At 41.1% G+C, this 18,032-nt stretch overlaps 1 protein-coding gene across 1 annotated transcript in view; it reads right to left on the reverse strand.

Moving 5' to 3' along the window:
• grin3ba (glutamate receptor, ionotropic, N-methyl-D-aspartate 3Ba) overlaps positions 1-18,032 on the reverse strand; it is a 109,499-nt gene that overhangs the window by 20,162 nt on the left and 71,305 nt on the right. The window contains exons 5-8 of the mRNA XM_055038737.1: positions 16,609-16,845; positions 11,080-11,226; positions 9,701-9,846; positions 1,793-1,908 (exon numbers count right to left, since the gene is read on the reverse strand). Of these exons, the coding sequence (XP_054894712.1) occupies positions 1,793-1,908; positions 9,701-9,846; positions 11,080-11,226; positions 16,609-16,845 (646 nt within the window). The remainder of the gene's footprint in view (positions 1-1,792; positions 1,909-9,700; positions 9,847-11,079; positions 11,227-16,608; positions 16,846-18,032) is intronic.

Consider the following 18,032-nt stretch of genomic DNA (forward strand, 5'->3'; position numbering starts at 1 on the left):
TAGCCATCCTTCATTCTGTGAATACAGATGTGCCATCTTTAAAAGGCTGGTAAGCAGTTAAGCTTTTAATTGAGAAATAAAACTGTTTTTGTGGTGGACTGATCTTACAACAAACAACTTCAGCGAATTTTGAACAAGATAATTAGATGAACATTTGTTGTAGTGGTTTAAGGTCAAAATTACCCGGACGTTCATCTATAAATACATACATACATCCTTTCTCATGCCTTTATGTATCTTAGCAAGTTGCTCCTCAACCACACTATTTTTATAGACAGCAACAAACTTCTGGAAATTCTCTTGCTGAATATTAGATTCACACTTCTTGGAAGAATTAGTGGAGTTAATTTAAAATATTTATTTTTCTGTAACAGACCTCTCTTTTAAGCATTCTCTTAGGACTTCTATAAACCTGAGGTCGGATCATTCCAGAAACCTGATGTCAGCCTAGTTTATCCATATGGGGTGCCCTTTAAGACAAAAAACAAAAAAATATATTTTTCTCTCTTTTACACACCCACACACCACCACAGACTCTCAGACACACACATACAAGACTACAATTGCACATATACCCCATATATCCAGTGCAGAGAACACTCAAGTTCCACCCAGAAAAATGGCCAGGATTCAATCAAGAGACTTTTTGCTGTGCAGTCCAGAAACTAAAAAATTTAAGTGAATTATAGCAATTTTGAGAAGTGACCAAAAACCAGGCAAAATTATACCAGAAACTTGTTGATGACAACAAAAGGATGTGGTTTCTCTACTAGAGCCTGTTTATTCAAATATTAGTGGAGATGTACAGCTCTGGAAAAAATGAAGAGACCACTGCACTGAACCCCATTGAAAACCTCTTGGTTATTCCACCAAATATTGATTTCTGAACTCTTCCTGAGTTAAAACATCAGTACTGTTGTTTCTAAATGAATATGGACTAAAGATTATTTGAAGTCTGAAAGCACTGCATATTTTTCATTATTTTGACCTTTCCTCATTTTTTACAAATAAATACAAAGTGTTTGCTTGAAATTTCAGGAACATGTTGTTACTTGTTCATAGAATAAAAAAAAGTAATATTCATTTTACTCAAACATATACCTGTAAAGGTTCAATCAGAGAAACTGATCATTTTAGTTGTCTCTTAAGTTTTTCCAGATCTGTATGTATATATCTGTATGTATATCCCTCCATGTGTTGATTAGATATCCATTATGAATTCAAATTTGTGCATGTAAGTATTATTTTAGAATAATCACAGAAATTTATGGTGGTATAAAGATTCTCACATGGATAAAAAAAAATTTCAAATGTAATCCATTATTAAATTACCAAAGTTTAAAAATGATGAACATAACTATACTTCCGACTGGCACTGCATGTGGAAAACCAGAAAACTGAACCCTGACGAGTGAATTGGGAAGTCTGATGTTTTTCTTCAACGTATTATGGAAAGATTGTCGACACAATAGATATATTGCTCCACCAAAGTCATGTGACGATGAAGCGGGTGTTCAAACAGTCAAACATTTCATGGAAATTAAGCCTCAAAATTGTTCTGATCCCTTATTAGAAACCAAACACTTAGTTCGATCAAAGTTCAGATAAGCCCTGTGATGTTGTTGTTTTTAAAGTAAGCCACCCAGAAATATGCGATAAGATCAAGAGAGGGCCAGTAAAAATTATTTTACAAAACACTGCCCGGGGGAGAGGGACAGGACCCTGACCGCTGGTCAATAAAAATTCCTTGCAAGTCACATAAACAAGTGTGTGAGTCTGCTGGCGTGTGTACCTTCAATGGCGAAAGGCTTCCCCACTGTGAGCAGCTTGCAGTCTGCATCAATGGAGACCTCAAAGTCGAGCAGGGCTTTATCCATGATGAATGCATCCAGAGCCGGAGGATCTGTCCTTCACCACCAACATACACACATAGCAACAAGAAGAAAAAGAGGAAGAAAAAGAGAGAGACAGTGACGGATTAATTAAAGACCTCTAATCTGTAAGAAAAGTAAATATAAACATACGCCAGATTGAGTTCTCCTCAACCCTGATGCCCACGATTCTGAATGTGAGGCTGTCATGTCAGCTCGTCATTTATAGGGAGGATTAGATTAACCATGCTCCAATACACTTTGTAAACACATATATCATTACCTAAACCAACAGGCTCTGCAACAGACTGATAAGGCATTATGCACTCTGCAGAGGACTCTCCTGCTCCAGCGATATTGATCCAATCGACCCTAATTGACCCCTAATTACAGACCATCCCTGTGCTGCTGACCACTGTGGTTAAGGATGCACAACACTCAGAGTCTGAAAAATATACTTGCTTACCTAAGATAAAGACATTCACTTTTTCAACGTAAGCCCATACACACCCAGGTTCCGAGATCATTAAATTTCCATAAGTGCACAGACATGAAAAGATATTGTTACTGTCTATTGGTAAAAAAAAAAATCTAATAAAAAATCCGACCAGCCTGATCAAATTTCCAGAAACTTGCTATTCAGGACATAAGCCTCGAAACAAAAGGTTGACTTTACAAAGTCTTTGCTTTCCTGGCAAAGATGGAAAGTCTGTTTTTCGATATCTCGGCCTGTCAAATATGAGGCGTGGGGGAGCAGAGAGGATAGAGACAACTTACGGGACTAAAGAGGGTCGGAATTCAACCGATGCATGGCCTTGGAATAAGAATTGGGTTTCCCCGTGTACGAGCGCGCGTGTGCACGCGGATGCATAAAAGACGACAGCCAGAAAGGCATGTTTCAAGTGTGTTCACAGGTGGAGTGTGTGCAAGTTATTTTCTGAGCCCTCTGCATATGTGAAAGTAGCCAAGGAAGGATTGGGTTTTTCCTTCTAAGATTTGTGAGCAGTATTGGGGTCAGTAGTTCTGCCAACACAGTATTTTACATTCCAACTCGGGCTCCCTGTGCTGCTGTGTCTTACAATTCAGCTTTGCCTTGCACACAAACAAACACTGCCTTCATCATCCTCTTTTTCTGAACAAGCGCTTTGTATCTTCCCACTGGTATCACAAAGTCAGCACATGCTCTATCTCCACATCTCTGCTGGTGCTTTAAGGAGCAGGCAGCGCCTCTGACAAGTGCCTGTACGGTTATAGCATCATCTGTCTTCAATGCTGCATGTAGCCGGTCCAAACGTACTTTTTAAGCCCTTGCATTCTGTGTTCATTCCGCTAGTTTTCCGTGAAGCTTTTGAAGGCTGCCCTGTCAGATGTTACGGAATAAGTTATGAAGCCTTGAGAGTCTTCGCTACCTAACTCGCGATACGGTTTATTTGAAAATTTTAGGATGATGAAGGAAGAATTTATGCACTGATCTAACAGGTTCAATAAAGTTGAGGACTTTGAAGGGTTTCAGTATTGTCACTTTCATCCTTCTTTACTGTCACAACAATCAGCAGGATAAGCCGAACTTTTGAAGAAACTGGCAAAGCGGCCCAGAAACCAGCACTTCGGCTGCACTGCTCGGTCACAGAAGTGAGATGTTCTGGATGCGTTGGTGTAAAACTCAGGTACAGTGAGCTCAAAATAGCTGTTTACATGTTCAAAATCAACATCACAACAGGAATATGATCAAAACAGAGATTGTGGAGGTGGTGTGTAATGCATGCGTGAGTGTTTATGTTCAGCAGAAAAGCATCATGAGCTGATGCCAAAGAACATAAAAATATGATTAAATATTTTCAAAATATAGACTTTCACAGTATATGTTTTAAAAAGGTTCATGTGAAGTTTCTTCACCAAGGCAGTTTTAATGCTGGACCAAGGTAGGTAGATCTAGAGTCAGGTATCCACTTGTTCCATACAAATTTAGCAAAGAGTTGATCTGGATTACCAAAGACAGTCACCTCTGTATCAAAATGTTTCTCCTTATCTTTCTTTGATGTATTTGAATCATCATTATAGAAGAAACAAACCCAGAAATCATCTGGTGACCAGAGTCAGTTGATGTTTAGCTTGACTGGTTCCCACCCTCCCAAAAATCGAATCTTTTTCAGATCGGAGAACATAACATCCGAAGCGATTCCATGCCTGGCTCCACTAACACTGACGAGAGTTGGCAGTGGGATCTGGTGCTGTTTGAAAAACGTTCAAAGCTTTGCAGGTACTGAGTTGAACTCCACTGCCTTTAAAACTGCCTTAAATATTCTTGTTATACATTCAACTTCTTGTCAAAAACTTTAAAGAGTTTTGTTTACATCAACATAAAAGCATCACAGAGTTGCTACAGAGTTCTCGGCTGAATATCCATGAATACGTGAATATTTCACTTGACAACATGCCAAAAGTGCTCCATAGGACTGAGATCCTTAGGCCATTAGAGTATTGCGAACTCATTTTGTTCAAGAAACCAGATTGAGGCTTGAACTTACCCTACCACAAGTATCCAGGGCTATACAGGCTATAAAGGCATGGGCCTTGTCAGCAAAAATACTCAGGTACAGGCTGTGTTGTTTAAAACTCAACAGCCTGCCCTGAGGAGCTCAAGGGGGGGCAAGAAAGTATCCCAAACAACCTCATACTACTGCGAACAGCCACAAACTTGGACGTGATGCCTTAAATTCTAGCATCTAAATCTTGCAGCTAATGTGAAATCTCACCCTATCAGGCAATTTCTCTTATAATCCTTTATTTTCTTTTTTTCTACTGCCATATTCAATTTTATGGGTTGTTCTGAATGTACATGTTTTATTGTTTTGTATCTGACTTTAATGGAGATTTGATGATTTAAAAAGAAGCCTCACATTCAGCCAATCAGAGGTGGTCTACTGCTGCTGTAGCCCATCTATGTTTTCTGTAAACTTCGGTTGTTTACGAGTGACCAATTGAGCGAACTGTATAATTTTGTCTTCTTGAACCATTCTGCAATCCTTATCTCACATCTACAAAGCCTTTTTAACCACACACCTGTCTGTCGTGAATTGTGCAGGGAGGCAGCGAGGATGGATGGTTTTCTCCAAATGAATTATATAGATCAGCAATATAAATATATATAATATATATATATATATATATATATATATATATATATATATATATATATATAGCTGACTGGATATATATATATATATATATATATATATATAGCTGACTGGATATCTCAATACATAATGCATCAGTATATCACCCGAGAGGGCAGGGTTGGAATCCAGTCTGTGTCATTAGGCAAGACGCTTCAAGCTACTGCCTACCTCATACCATGAGAGATACTAAGTTGCATAACATGCCGGCTCAGACGTCGCCCGGCCAAACAAGGTCTGCGTCAGGTGTTGGGGAACCAGAGCACCTTGATGACAAATGGGCTACTGGAACAAGACGGAAATGGGCGAGAGATGAAAATGTGGATCTGTTGGATTGCTACTACTCAAGTAACCCTAGTGAGAGAGGTTACATGCAAAGACTGGGGAAGGAATGGTTACTTCGACATCCCCAGTCAACACTAAGCGCTAAACAACTAGTAGCTCAGTGTTCCAACATCCGCAAACGGCAACTGCTATCACAACTTGAGATTGACGAGATACAACACAAAATGCTACGGCAAAAGGGAGGAACCCGGATGTCAGGACTGTGGGGACTTAACTACAAGTCCCCACCCAGTGAGGGGATACACGGCCCAATGAGCGAAACAGAGCTGAACGAGACAGCTGCTGACCTGAGAGAGAGAATCATGACCCGAATGACAACCAGGCCTCCCCGGCGCCAATTACAACGGCTGAGTGAAGTACCATCTGAAAGTCTCATTGAGAATGTGAATGCAGCATTGAGAACGATCCCTACCAACACCATAACAGAAACCAATGAGCTGATCTACAACTCAGCATCAGTGATCCTTGAGATACTTGGCTATAAGAGCAACCATGAGACCCAATACCCACCATGGAAAAGACGGTTAGAGGCTAAAATCAAGGTAACAAGGAGGGAAGTGAGCCAACTGTCAGAGCTCCACAAGGGTGCAATGAAAAGACCAGTACCCAGAAAGTACAGGCAGATGCCCATACCTGAAGCACTCGAGACTGCCAAACAGAGGCTCCAAGCCTTGTCCAGCCGCCTAAAGAGATACACAAGGGAGAATGAATCCAGAAGGATTAACCGGCTCTTCTCCACTCAACCAGCTAAGGTGTACTCTCAATGGCAGGGTAACAATAACAACAGAGCAGACCCACCAAGGCTGGAGACGGAACAATACTGGAAAGGCATATGGGAAAGGGAGGCGTCCCACAACAGCAATGCACAGTGGCTGATCTCTCTACGAGAGGACCACAGCAACCTCCCTGAGCAAGCCCCGGTAACCATCACTGTGACAGATGTCCAAGAAAGAGTCTCAGGTATGAAAAAACTGGACAGCACCAGGGCCTGACATGATTCATGCCTACTGGCTAAAGAAACTCACTGCTCTCCATGAGCGAATGGCAGCCCAAATGAACCAGCTGCTACAAAGTGGGACTCACCCTGAATGGTTAACTGAAGGCGGACAATCCTAATCCAGAAGGATCCATCAAAGGGTCCAGTCCCACCCAACTACCGACCAATAACCTGCCTCTCCACAACCTGGAAGCTCATGTCAGGCATCATAGCGGCCAAGATAAGCAAACACATGGATAAACACATGAGCACGGCACAGAAGGGTATCGGTGTAAATAGCAGAGGAGCCAAACACCAACTCCCGTAGACCGCACAGTTGCCCGAGACTGCAAAACCCGACACACCAACCTGTGCATGGCTTGGATTGATTACAAGAAAGCCTATGACTCAATGCCGCATACTTGGATCATTGAATGCTTAGAGATGTATAACATCAACAGGACTCTGAGAGCCTTCATTGCAAACTCGATGAGGCTGTGGAAAACCACCCTTGAAGCCAACTGCAAACCACTTGCACAAGTGTCCATCAAATGTGGCATATACCAAGGAGATGCTCTGTCCCCGCTACTGTTCTGCATAGGCCTGAACCCCCTCAGCCAAGTTATCAACAAGACTGGCTACGGATACAGACTCAAAAATGGGGCCAATATCAGTCACCTACTCTACATGGATGACATCAAGCTGTACGCCAAGTGTGAGCGAGACATCGACTCACTGATCCACCACCAGGATCTACAGCACTGACATTGGGATGTCATTCGGACTAGAGAAATGTGGTCGGCTGGTCACAAAGAGGGGGAAGGTCATCCACACAGAAGGGGTCTCACTCCCAGAAGGAACAATAGCAGACATAGAGGACAGTTACAAGTACCTAGGTATACCACAAGCAAATGGCAACCTCGATGAGGTCACAAGGAAAGGAGCCACAGCTAAATACCTCCAACGAATAAGGCAAGTCCTGAGAAGCCAGCTCAATGGCAAGAACAAAATCCGTGCGATAAACAGCTATGCCTTGCCAGTAATCAGATACCCTGCTGGAATAATTAGCTGGCCAAAGGAGGAGATAAAAGCCACAGATATCAAGACCAGAAAGCTACTAACAATGCATGGAGGGTTCCATCCCAAATCCAGCACCCTGAGACTGTACACGAGCCGCAAGGAAGGAGGCAGAGGACTAGTGAGTGTGAGAACCACTGTCCAGGACGAAACAACTAAGATCCATAAATACATCAGGGACAAAGCCTCAACAGACAATGTGCTCAGTGAATGTCTCAGACAACAGGGAACGGAGGTTGAGGTGCCAGAGATACCATCATGGGAGGACAAACCCCTACATGGGATGTACCACCAGCAAATAACCCAAGTGGCTGATATCAGTAAATCCTACCAATGGCTGGAAAAAGCTGGACTCAAGGACAGCACAGAGGCCCTCATCCTGGCCGCCCAGGAACAGGCCCTAAACACCAGAGCAATAGAGGCCCAGATCTACCACACCAGACAAGACCCAAGGTGTAGGTTGTGCAAGGAGGCCCCTGAGACAGTCCAGCACATCACAGCAGGGTGCAAGATACTGGCAGGGAAAGCGTACATGGAGCGACATAACCAAGTGGCAGGCATAGTGTACAGAAACATCTGTGCAGAATATGGACTGGAAACCCCAAGATCAAAGTGGGAAACACCCCCAAAGGTGGTGGAGAACGCCAGAGCTAAGATCCTGTGGGACTTCCAGATCCAGACAGACAAAATGGTAATGGCGAACCAACCAGACATTGTCGTAGTGGATAAACATCAGAGGAAAGCCGTTGTGGTAGATGTAGCAATACCAAGTGATTGCAACATCAGGAAAAAGGAGCACGAGAAACTGGAGAAATACCAGGGCCTCAGGGAGGAACTGGAGAGGGCCTGGAAGGTGAAGACCACAGTGGTGCCTGTAGTCATCGGGGCCCTCGGGGCAGTAACCCCCAAACTGGAGCAGTGGCTACAACAGATCCCAGGAACAACATCAGACATCTCAGTCCAGAAATGTGCAGTCCTTGGCACAGCCAAGATACTGCGCAGAACCCTCAAGCTCCCAGGCCTCTGGTAGAGGACCCGAGCTCAGAGGATAAGAACCACCCGCGGTGGGTGAGAAGGGAATTTTTTTTTTTTTATAGTATATACATTGCTATTTCTGTTCAAGGTCACGTGAGTCCCTTTATGCTCATTTTGATACTCGATTTAAATGTCAGTGAAATGAGTTGCCTTGTAATTTGTTGGTTGAATGAGCATACCTAATAAAATGGCCAGTTAATGTGTGTATCTCCTTTTAATGGACGCCCAGGCATGTACAGAAATCTGGCAGCATGGTGGTGCTTGGCGGTGTGCTACAGCAGGAATGTCACGGGGTCAAATCCCAGCTGTGGCCCTTTCTGTTTAGAATTTGATTGTCCTTTTTGTGCACATGTGGGGTTTCCACAGGTACTCTGGCTTTCTCCCAGCGTCCACAGAACAGACCTACCAGTGTGAATATATTTAGATGCCGGGTCACTCAAATTCCATATTTCAGCTGGCCCCCACAGGACTGGATCCCGCAGTTACATAAACCCTTCTCTCCCTACTGAAAATATTTCTTTTATTTGCACCTTTGTGCTTCATCCACTTTACGATTTGTAATGCCGTATACGAATCACTTTTGCAGACCTAGTGAATTGCTTAAACTTTAAAAATAAACATGCCCTGCCTCCTTGCTTTCATCTGCTTTCTGTCCCCATTCAGCATCCCACCGAACCGTTCCTTCCCAGCGATAATTACCTCAGTCTGGCCCTGACTTGCATTCATTCCTATTTTCCAAAAACTCATTATGAATAAGAAAACAATTCCTCCCCCTCCATTGCAAGCATGTTGTCAGTGCAATTTATGTCTAGCTTTACCTCACTTATACCTTCATCCGAAATGGATTTGCATTAACAAAACAACAAAAAAAAAGGTCATGTTAATGCGGAGTGCGAATGCATACATCAACTGGTGTTCGTTTGTTTCTTTGACAGGTGCAATTGCAAAGTACCGTGTTCTCTTAATAAGAAAACAGAGAAAAATGGATTAGAGGGAACATTACTTCGGGCGGAAAAATGGCAACAAATCTCACAAAACCTACAAAAACACATCTAGCCTTTGACTGCTCTCCTTGAAATTCAAAACGAATCTTTAGGACATAATCGAACTGCTCCAAACAGATGTGGAGAAGTAGGGCGAGCAGACGCAACACACACAAGAGTGTTTGGACTTGGACAGCAGCGACTCGAGAATAGAAAAGAGCGTGCTTTAAGCCTTACTTTAGCATGTGCACACCCTCTGGCGTTGTGGGCTGGTTGAAACGTCTCATGTAGTCATGCATCTCTGGGAAACTCTTCTTCATGTAGTCCTCGGCGCTGCTCTCCCTCACCGTCCCAAAGCGGAAGCCCAGAGAGGGATGGTGCAGCTGGGGAGGATGGTGAAGGATAACGCCGAGACGGTAATGGAGAAGTAAAAGAGAAAAATGATGGAACTTGAGGAGAAATTCACAGCGACTCCAAACCCACCCGAAAATGGAACAGGGAAGCGAAAAGTCGTCATGTTAGACAAATTATTCTGCTCCTTCCCCCTTGAGCATTTTTCACTTTTTGTCTACAACTATCACCTTTTTTATTGTCTCTTTCTCAAAAACAAAGTTGCGCATGGTGGACACATCTTACCACAAAACTCTGAAAATGTCGTTTGAACATATTAATGTAGTCTGCCCCCGAGTCAGAGCTTGAGGAACGACTTTCCACTGCAGCTACAGCTCCAAGCATTTTGCCTTTTTTTTTTTTAAACAGCTTTCCTTATCTAGGGACCAACCATCTTGCTAAGTCTTCTTTGCAAAACTGCAGACTGGAAATTAAAATTAATGTTGATATATTGCAACAAATTACCTGTTAACTGTACATTTTGACCAAATATGGATATGCTTTGCTCTAAGCCATTCTATCAAAACTTTAGCTGTTTGTTTAGGGATATTGTCCTTTAGGAAGATGAATGTCCAATCCCGACATATACTTATTGCTTCCTCTATCAGGCTTTCTTCCAGAGTTCCCTGGCAATAAACACAACTGATCTTCTTTGCTTGTCAGTTTAGGACTTTGTTTGAAGTTTTGCCATCTTCTTTCGAGATTTGGAGCATGAATTGGTCGAACATGAGACATTCAAACTTAGGATCTTGTAACTTATAAACTGTTATAAATGTTTCCACAAGTTTTCCCTGACCCGTCTGGTGTATACCTCAGTCTTCATGATGCTGTTTGTTCTCTTTTGTTCTTTAACGAAACCTCAGAGACATACACAACAACAGATGGGTTTGTACTGAGATTAAGTGGCACACAGATGGGCTCTATTTACTACTGCAATTGGTGACTTCTGAAGGTAAATTAATGCTTTGGTTTTTTTTTTTCAAGGTAATTCAATTGAATAGGAATGATTATACAATATATGGATACAATTTTCCCTCCAATTCCAAAAAAACAAAACAACAATGCACTGTTTTGTGTTTATCATAATAAAACACATTGAAGTCTGTCATGCTGGCTAAGCTGGAAACAGTGAGAGTGGTATAAATACCTTTCCAGACCACTACAGCTGTGCATTGTATGTCAGAGACCTTCCAGCTATAAACTTGCCAGCTTGCACATCACCTTACCTTGTCGTCATGAATTCCTGAAACCTGCTCGAAGGTTTTCTCTCCAACCATAACAGCAGCAAGGTTGGCTGTGTAGCTTGACAGCACCAGTAAGCAGAAAATAGCCCAGAGGTTCATCAAGAAGCGTCCCGTCCAGCATTTGGGAGTCTGCAGAGGGATGACGGATGATGAATGAATCATTGAACAAATCTAAAAGATTGAAGCTCAAGACGAAACGGAGAATTAACAATGTGTCAGAAATGGTATTCCCCGCCTTCTCCCTCTGTTTAATCGCAAAACCTTCATGCAAAATCAGTTTTTCTTCCCCTGAAATTAACAAATTGTGAAACCAATGAACCGGTAAAAGCAAAAAAGAGAGAAGAAACTGCAAGCATCTTTGTTGCAGCATATCGTACATATCTGTTCATTAAATTGCCTACTTAGGGGGAATTCACCACCTGAAATGTGCAATTATTCAATTAGCGAACCAATTAAAATCCACTTAAAAGAAAGAAAATAAATTCACTTCTAGTGTTTTAAAGACTGGAGATTAATGGGACATCAATTATACAAACAAGGTTATAACCCACTTTCACAACAGTGTGGAGAGGGTGACGAACACTCAGCATAATTAGTCGGTCTATTGAAAAGGGAATAAAGTGAGACTTCACATGATGAGCATAATTTTCCAATTAGCATTTTTGGGGAGGAAAGTCATCCTTAGGAAAGCTTACATGCTCTCCAACATCTCTACAGTGGAGATGTAATAATAAAAGTGGCGTCTTAGTGCCGACTCAGCACTGTTTTATGGAAACTGTGTCTTATAAATGAACGCGAGATATAAATCTTGTCAAACTGGTTCTAATTTACCGAATACAAACATATTTAAATAAAGGCCTGGAAGCAGCATTTTCCGAGCAAACTCTCAGCTGATGAGCACAAAAAAAAAATAAAATAAAAAAAAATACAGCATTGTTGCATGAAAAGCTCATCAAGCAGGATTTAAAATAGACACCTAACTCAGTCAGTTTGACAGCTTAGCCTACATACTTGTTTGTCTCCACAAGTTGAATGTGTTTGCAGAAGGGGGCTTCAGGATTAGAAGATTTGTTGGCACAACATTGTAAGAAGTTTGTTTCTTTTTCTCGAAAGGTTGCTCAGATTTTACCATCAAAACGTTAAACGGCTGCAGACGTCAACCTGTTTATGTGCTGCTTGTATTAGAAAGGAAAGGCTTTCTAATGCAAAGTCTTTAATAAATAAACACAATATTCTCATAAAGATAATTATAGTTTACACAAATTAAAGCTCTTAACCAATTTTGACTGAGAATGGCACACTTTCTAACATGTTAAACTGCATTGTGATTTTTATTTTTGTTGTAGAATGCAGTATTGTGGTGATGTACGGATTATGGCTACCTCGACTAATGCTGTGTACTATGTTTTCACCCATGAGTGACAATGAAGCGCAAAACTGAGCTGAACAAATATAAAAACATCGGAGCTAAATATGTAATATTTCAGAAGACGAGCTATAAAATTTGTAAAGAAAGAACAATCCCCACTGAACAAATTCATATTTTACAAAGAAGCGATCATTTCAGCTCCATTTCATAAACACACATTAACATTTCATCTACATCCATTTCCACTTGCCACGCCATTTTGTGTCACGTATTTAGATAAATTGCATGCAATCTGCTAAAGATGAAACATTACAACCATTTTCATTGATTGTCTTTCTGATTGACACTTATGAAATGTAACAGATTGTGACTCCTGATTAAAGCAAAATAGCTGTGCGCCACCTCCTGCTGGTTGATATTATTTACTGGAGTCATAAACCACATTCCCTGACAGCAGGCTGCGAGGAGTTTCCAAAAAAAAAAAAAAGAAAAAGTAGTGTAAATCATAAACTGTCAAAGTAGAAAAGTCATCAGCCTGGTGAAAAAGAAAGCCTGGTCAAAATGACTCCCTTGCTGTGTGTTAAACTTTAATAAGAAACACATTTCAAGAAATACATAAAAAAATATTAAACACATGTATTATGAATAATTAGTTGAAAAACACATTCCCTATTTTGTACTGTTATGCTTTTAATTGTTTTGAGTCTGAAATGACAGGAGAACTGTGTAATACATATTCTTCAGAGAATGGCACAGCAGATGAAGATTTAGACATTTGGTACACAGCTGTGGACGCAATGAATAATTTTTTGTGTCACTTTCCCGCCTTTTGTTCTCCTCCTGTTTTCAACTTTTGACTTATAGACTCATTGTCAATTAACACATACAACTCTGACAAATTTCTCAAATTGTCAACACAATAGATAATGACGAGTTCAAAATCTAAAAATTGTTACAGCTCTTTGTGTTAAAGAATTATAGTTCTTTAAGCATAAACATCGGGCAGACATATGCATTTTTGCATTGAAATAAATTTCAGATCTTTTCAACATCATTTTTTTTTTTTTTGCTTCATTGATGCCTCAAAGGCCTTCGATCATGTAAACCACAAAAAGTTATTTCGAAGCAATCTGCCTACTTTGTCTACAATTTCTCTATAAGCGCTGAGGCTTGTCTTTGTGTGTTACCACTCGAATAATACTCCACGAATATTCTGCTTCTCGCTGGGCTGGGCTCCAGCACCTCATAACCCACTCCAAAACAAATTGGGGATAGCAAATGGATGTCTGAAAGGATTAAAGCAAATATCAAAGCTGAACTTTACACTAACAGTTGGCGATCGATTCACTTGCCCTCCCTCCCCGACAGGCAGGGCGTGTAGAAAACGTCACAGTTTGGCTCGACATCAAGGGCTTCACGGAGCTACCGAAGGACATTTTAACGGGTCCTGAGACTACTAATGAACACAACCGTTAACTGACACATTAGCTGCTGCAAAGATCGAACGTGTGACCTTAGAGTAACGCTTTGAGGTGAAGACTCCAGCAACACTTGAAGAGCAAAGACATGCGCAGACCAACTCGCTCTGGCTTGTGGCCTTCACCAGCGTCACGTTCTGTTGTGGGAAAGTCCTTCAAGCTCTTTCACTTTGGTTATTATGAGAAGCTTCCTTTAGGGACAGCATATTATTATGCATTGAAAATACTTCATGATCTGCTGCAAACTCAACAAGGGGGACAGGCGCGATTTTTGGGAAATGACACCTGCTGCTGCTTGAAATTTTGAGCAGCACAAGCGCAAGTTTTCACAATGATGGATTTTTGGACGGCTGCGTCGCTGCATGGAAACAAAGAATGCATGGAAGATGGAGTCATCATTCATCCGCTTTGTGGTTGGACGTGCGCGCCAATGTGACTGTGGGTGTGACACAATCTGTCAAATCTGACACGTCCCAGAAGAACGCCGTTATTGCAAAGGCGCATTTAATATCTTTACATATTTATGTCAAATAAATAACATGGAAACAAGGTGCAGGAAACTAGATTGTTTGACCAGCCGACGCATGTTCATTAACAGACAAGAAGCAGTCACATTTCTTCGTTGGAGCTTTGTAGTCTAAATTTAGTGAGGATTTGCGAAGGAATTTCACCACCTGCAAGTGTCGACTAATGTTATTGTTTTCCTCTCTACTGATGGTATATGAAGAGGTTTCTCTTTACTTGTGTGTATCGCACAAGAAGCATCTGAAGACTCACCTTGCGATCACGTTTTCTCAGCTGAATTTTGACTTGCTCTTTTCTACATTCTGGACACGCTGGGCATGAACAGCACAGACAGTCTAGACCACTGCTGGAACATCTTTTTTAAATGATTCTCTGTTAATCTGCAGTCTGGATTCAAATGCAACAAGTTTTTTTTTTTTAAAATGCAAGCAATGTTTCAAGGATGGACACATATATTGGTGTTCCATCTGTCTGTGCAATATGCAGAAAGTAAGGCTTCTGAGTGGGTTGGTCATCAGTTTCCACCCACTCTGCCTGCAGCTAATGGCAAATTTGTTATAGTTTATGCTCTGGATACTTGCTTGGTTGTTACAGCAGGTTAGATTTAGTTGAAAAATGGCATAGACTTAAAAGTTTGCTGACATTAAAGTTTAGGTTCACCCAAATGTCATGGAAGAGCACCTCGCTATAAAACTCAGCCATATAAATACAACCAGTTAGCCTGTAGAGCAGTTATTTACTGTCTTTTCTTTTGTTCTGGTTTCTAATGAGTTAGTCTTGACTTTGTCTTGGGTCAGGCACTCCAGAGAGACTTGGAATCAAAACATGTCCATGGGATCGATGATGAACGCAACTGTAGTGAACACTATAAATACTCGCAGCACAAGACTCCACTTCTGAAGAAAAAGCATTCTGGAGTTTATTTAAAGCTTACCGCTGAATATTTGGAAAAGTCAACGAAATACTAGAAGGATGTTGTTTGGCCAGAGGAGAATGAAATTTGACTTTGTGAACATCACTGAAACTTTATAATTATGAAAGGAATTACGCGTTTTATCACTGCAATATACTGCGCCAACAGTGAAGCTTGGAGATAGGAACCTTGTGGGGGTTGGGGTATTTCCCATATAAAATCGAAGAAAGAATAAATGAGAAAATAATTACTGAAACATTCTTGATAAGAAGATATAATGAGAGTGGATGACTTTTTTTTTACTGAGCCAATATTCAGCCCAATAAAGAAAGTCAAGCTACTACAATTGCCTAGTCAGGCATGCAGCTTGAGTCAAAGTGAATATCTGTGGAAATATCTGAACATGTAATTGCATAGGAGAAAGATTTGATGCTGGTTTGTGTATCAGCCAAAAGCTTTTCTGCTTAGTATTAAATGCATTTCTGTAACCATGTTAAGTACTTGTTTTCTTGTGTCATTCCATTTTTTATGTACATAATTTATGAACTAGCTTGTTTTGATTTCCTTGTATGTGCGGATTACTTGAGCTTATACAGATGTCTGACTTGAATTTCCTGCCAGTGGGCACATTATAACTCTATTTACTGAGAGAAGCATTGATTTGTTCAGTTGTTGTTTGCCCCGGTGTACATCACCCTTTCTCCAGCACACTCAAACTGTTTCATCTCTCACATTCACAATTACACTTTGAACTCTACCCTGAGAATTTTTCTGTCAGCTTGCCGATTACCTCCTTTCCTATCACCTTTCCAGCCCTTAAGCAGCCTTCCTTCCCTTGCTTTCTTGTTTTTAGCTTTGTGTGTGACTACTTTCGGATGTTCACCTCTAACCGTTAAATCTTTTCCCGCTTTCATCCATCCCAATCATTCGACCCGACAAACTCTCCTTTGTGTCTGTCGGCGCACTTACCCTTTGCCCTTTCTCTCCCTGTACGTACATTACCCTCTCTGTATCTCTCTACTTCATCACTGCCTACCCTCTTAACCACGCTCCTATTAATCTTTCCTGTTATGGTCGTCTCTATCATCTTCCCCAAGCCTTTTCCCCTGACTGACCCCTGACTGTTTTGATTCTCTTCCTCTTCTCGACTTGTTTGGGCTAATAATCTGCTTTCAGACGCACCACTCATGACACCTGCTCGCCACAGAGAGCGAGAGCTTCTTTACCTTGGTGGCGACGGTGCGTCCGAAGAGTATTGCGTAGCAGAGATTGAGGGCAGACGAGTAGGAGAACACACGCAGCCTGTTTCTGCCATGGGGGGTCATGCCAAATGGGCTGTTCCACTCATACAAGGTGAGGAAGAGCGCTGTGAGGTGCAACGTAACAAAAATGCCCACCCACATGGACCAGTGGAGCGGCCACATGAAGGCTCCAATGGGTGCTGCCGTGTCCCGGCTACGAACCTGAATGACATAAAAAAGGAAAAAAAGAAAACTTAAGATTGATTCAGAACATTTCATCTTGTTGTGCTTAATCCAGAACTGTTACGATATATCTAACTCTTTATTTCCAGAAAATAACCACAGTCAACACAATTCCAATTTGTTTGAAGCAGACTAAATTAATTGCTTATTCTGCCTGCATTTTTAAGGAAATAATTTATTTTTCCTTAATTGAGTTTGTATATTCCTATGTGATGTTTCTTGAGCTAACTCTTGTTTTGAACTTTTATAATTAACAAGTCCTCCACAAAGCTCCACAAGCTAATTATTGCCAAAAAATATGATCTGTCTCTTGCCAGTAGACTAGGATTAAGACTGAAATATGCAGAAGAATTAAAAGGTTACATAGTGTTAGGTTTTACTGAAAAAGTCGCAGAGAAAAAATTCTGAAAGCTTTATTACAGTCTAGATTTTTTTTTAGCCTTGCCTCATACAAATATGAGAAAATTGGCACCATTGGCAACATGTATATTAAGCCTCCAAATAAATGAATATTTTATTGCAGTAGCATAATCTCACATATTGGGGAAAATATCCCATGATGAAAATGAAATGTCTTCAGCAAATCCATGTTGGCACCTTTATTGATATTTCTCCCAATAAAGAAATACCAAGAAAATGAATGCATTTAAACATGTTTGATGTTGAACTCTTCGTTGATGAGATGGCATTTCCTTTCGGTCACCAGGCTGGAGCCAGACTTATTTTTACTTCGCCACCAGGAGGCCAGTTAAATGTTGCAAAATAACCTCAAAATCTTACTGTCAAACATTGGTGAAGAGAGTTTTCTTGGAGTTGTCATAAGAACCATTAGATGCATTCCGTGTGCCAATTGCACGTATCGAGCTTCCAGACCTCTTGGGTCTTCTGGGAATGGTCTGCTCCGTATCCCCAGATCCAGAACCCAAACAAAGAGAAAGAGCATTCAGCTTCAATCTGGAATAAACTTCCAGAAAACTACAAATCAGCAGAAACGCTGAGTTCCTTTAAATCAAGACTGAAAACCCATCTCTTTAGAGTTGCATTATCGGTACAGATTTGATATGTGTCGATGATTTTAACAAATGACACTTGACAAAATGCGATGTCTGTTTTTGGTTTTCACGTGTGATGCGTCGATGATGACTTTATGTTTTCACAGTGTACAG

This window comes from Poeciliopsis prolifica, unplaced genomic scaffold (genome assembly GCF_027474105.1).
Source record: "Poeciliopsis prolifica strain line A6 unplaced genomic scaffold, Auburn_PproV2 SCAFFOLD013, whole genome shotgun sequence".
In the NCBI taxonomy this organism is placed as follows: Eukaryota; Metazoa; Chordata; class Actinopteri; order Cyprinodontiformes; family Poeciliidae; genus Poeciliopsis; species Poeciliopsis prolifica.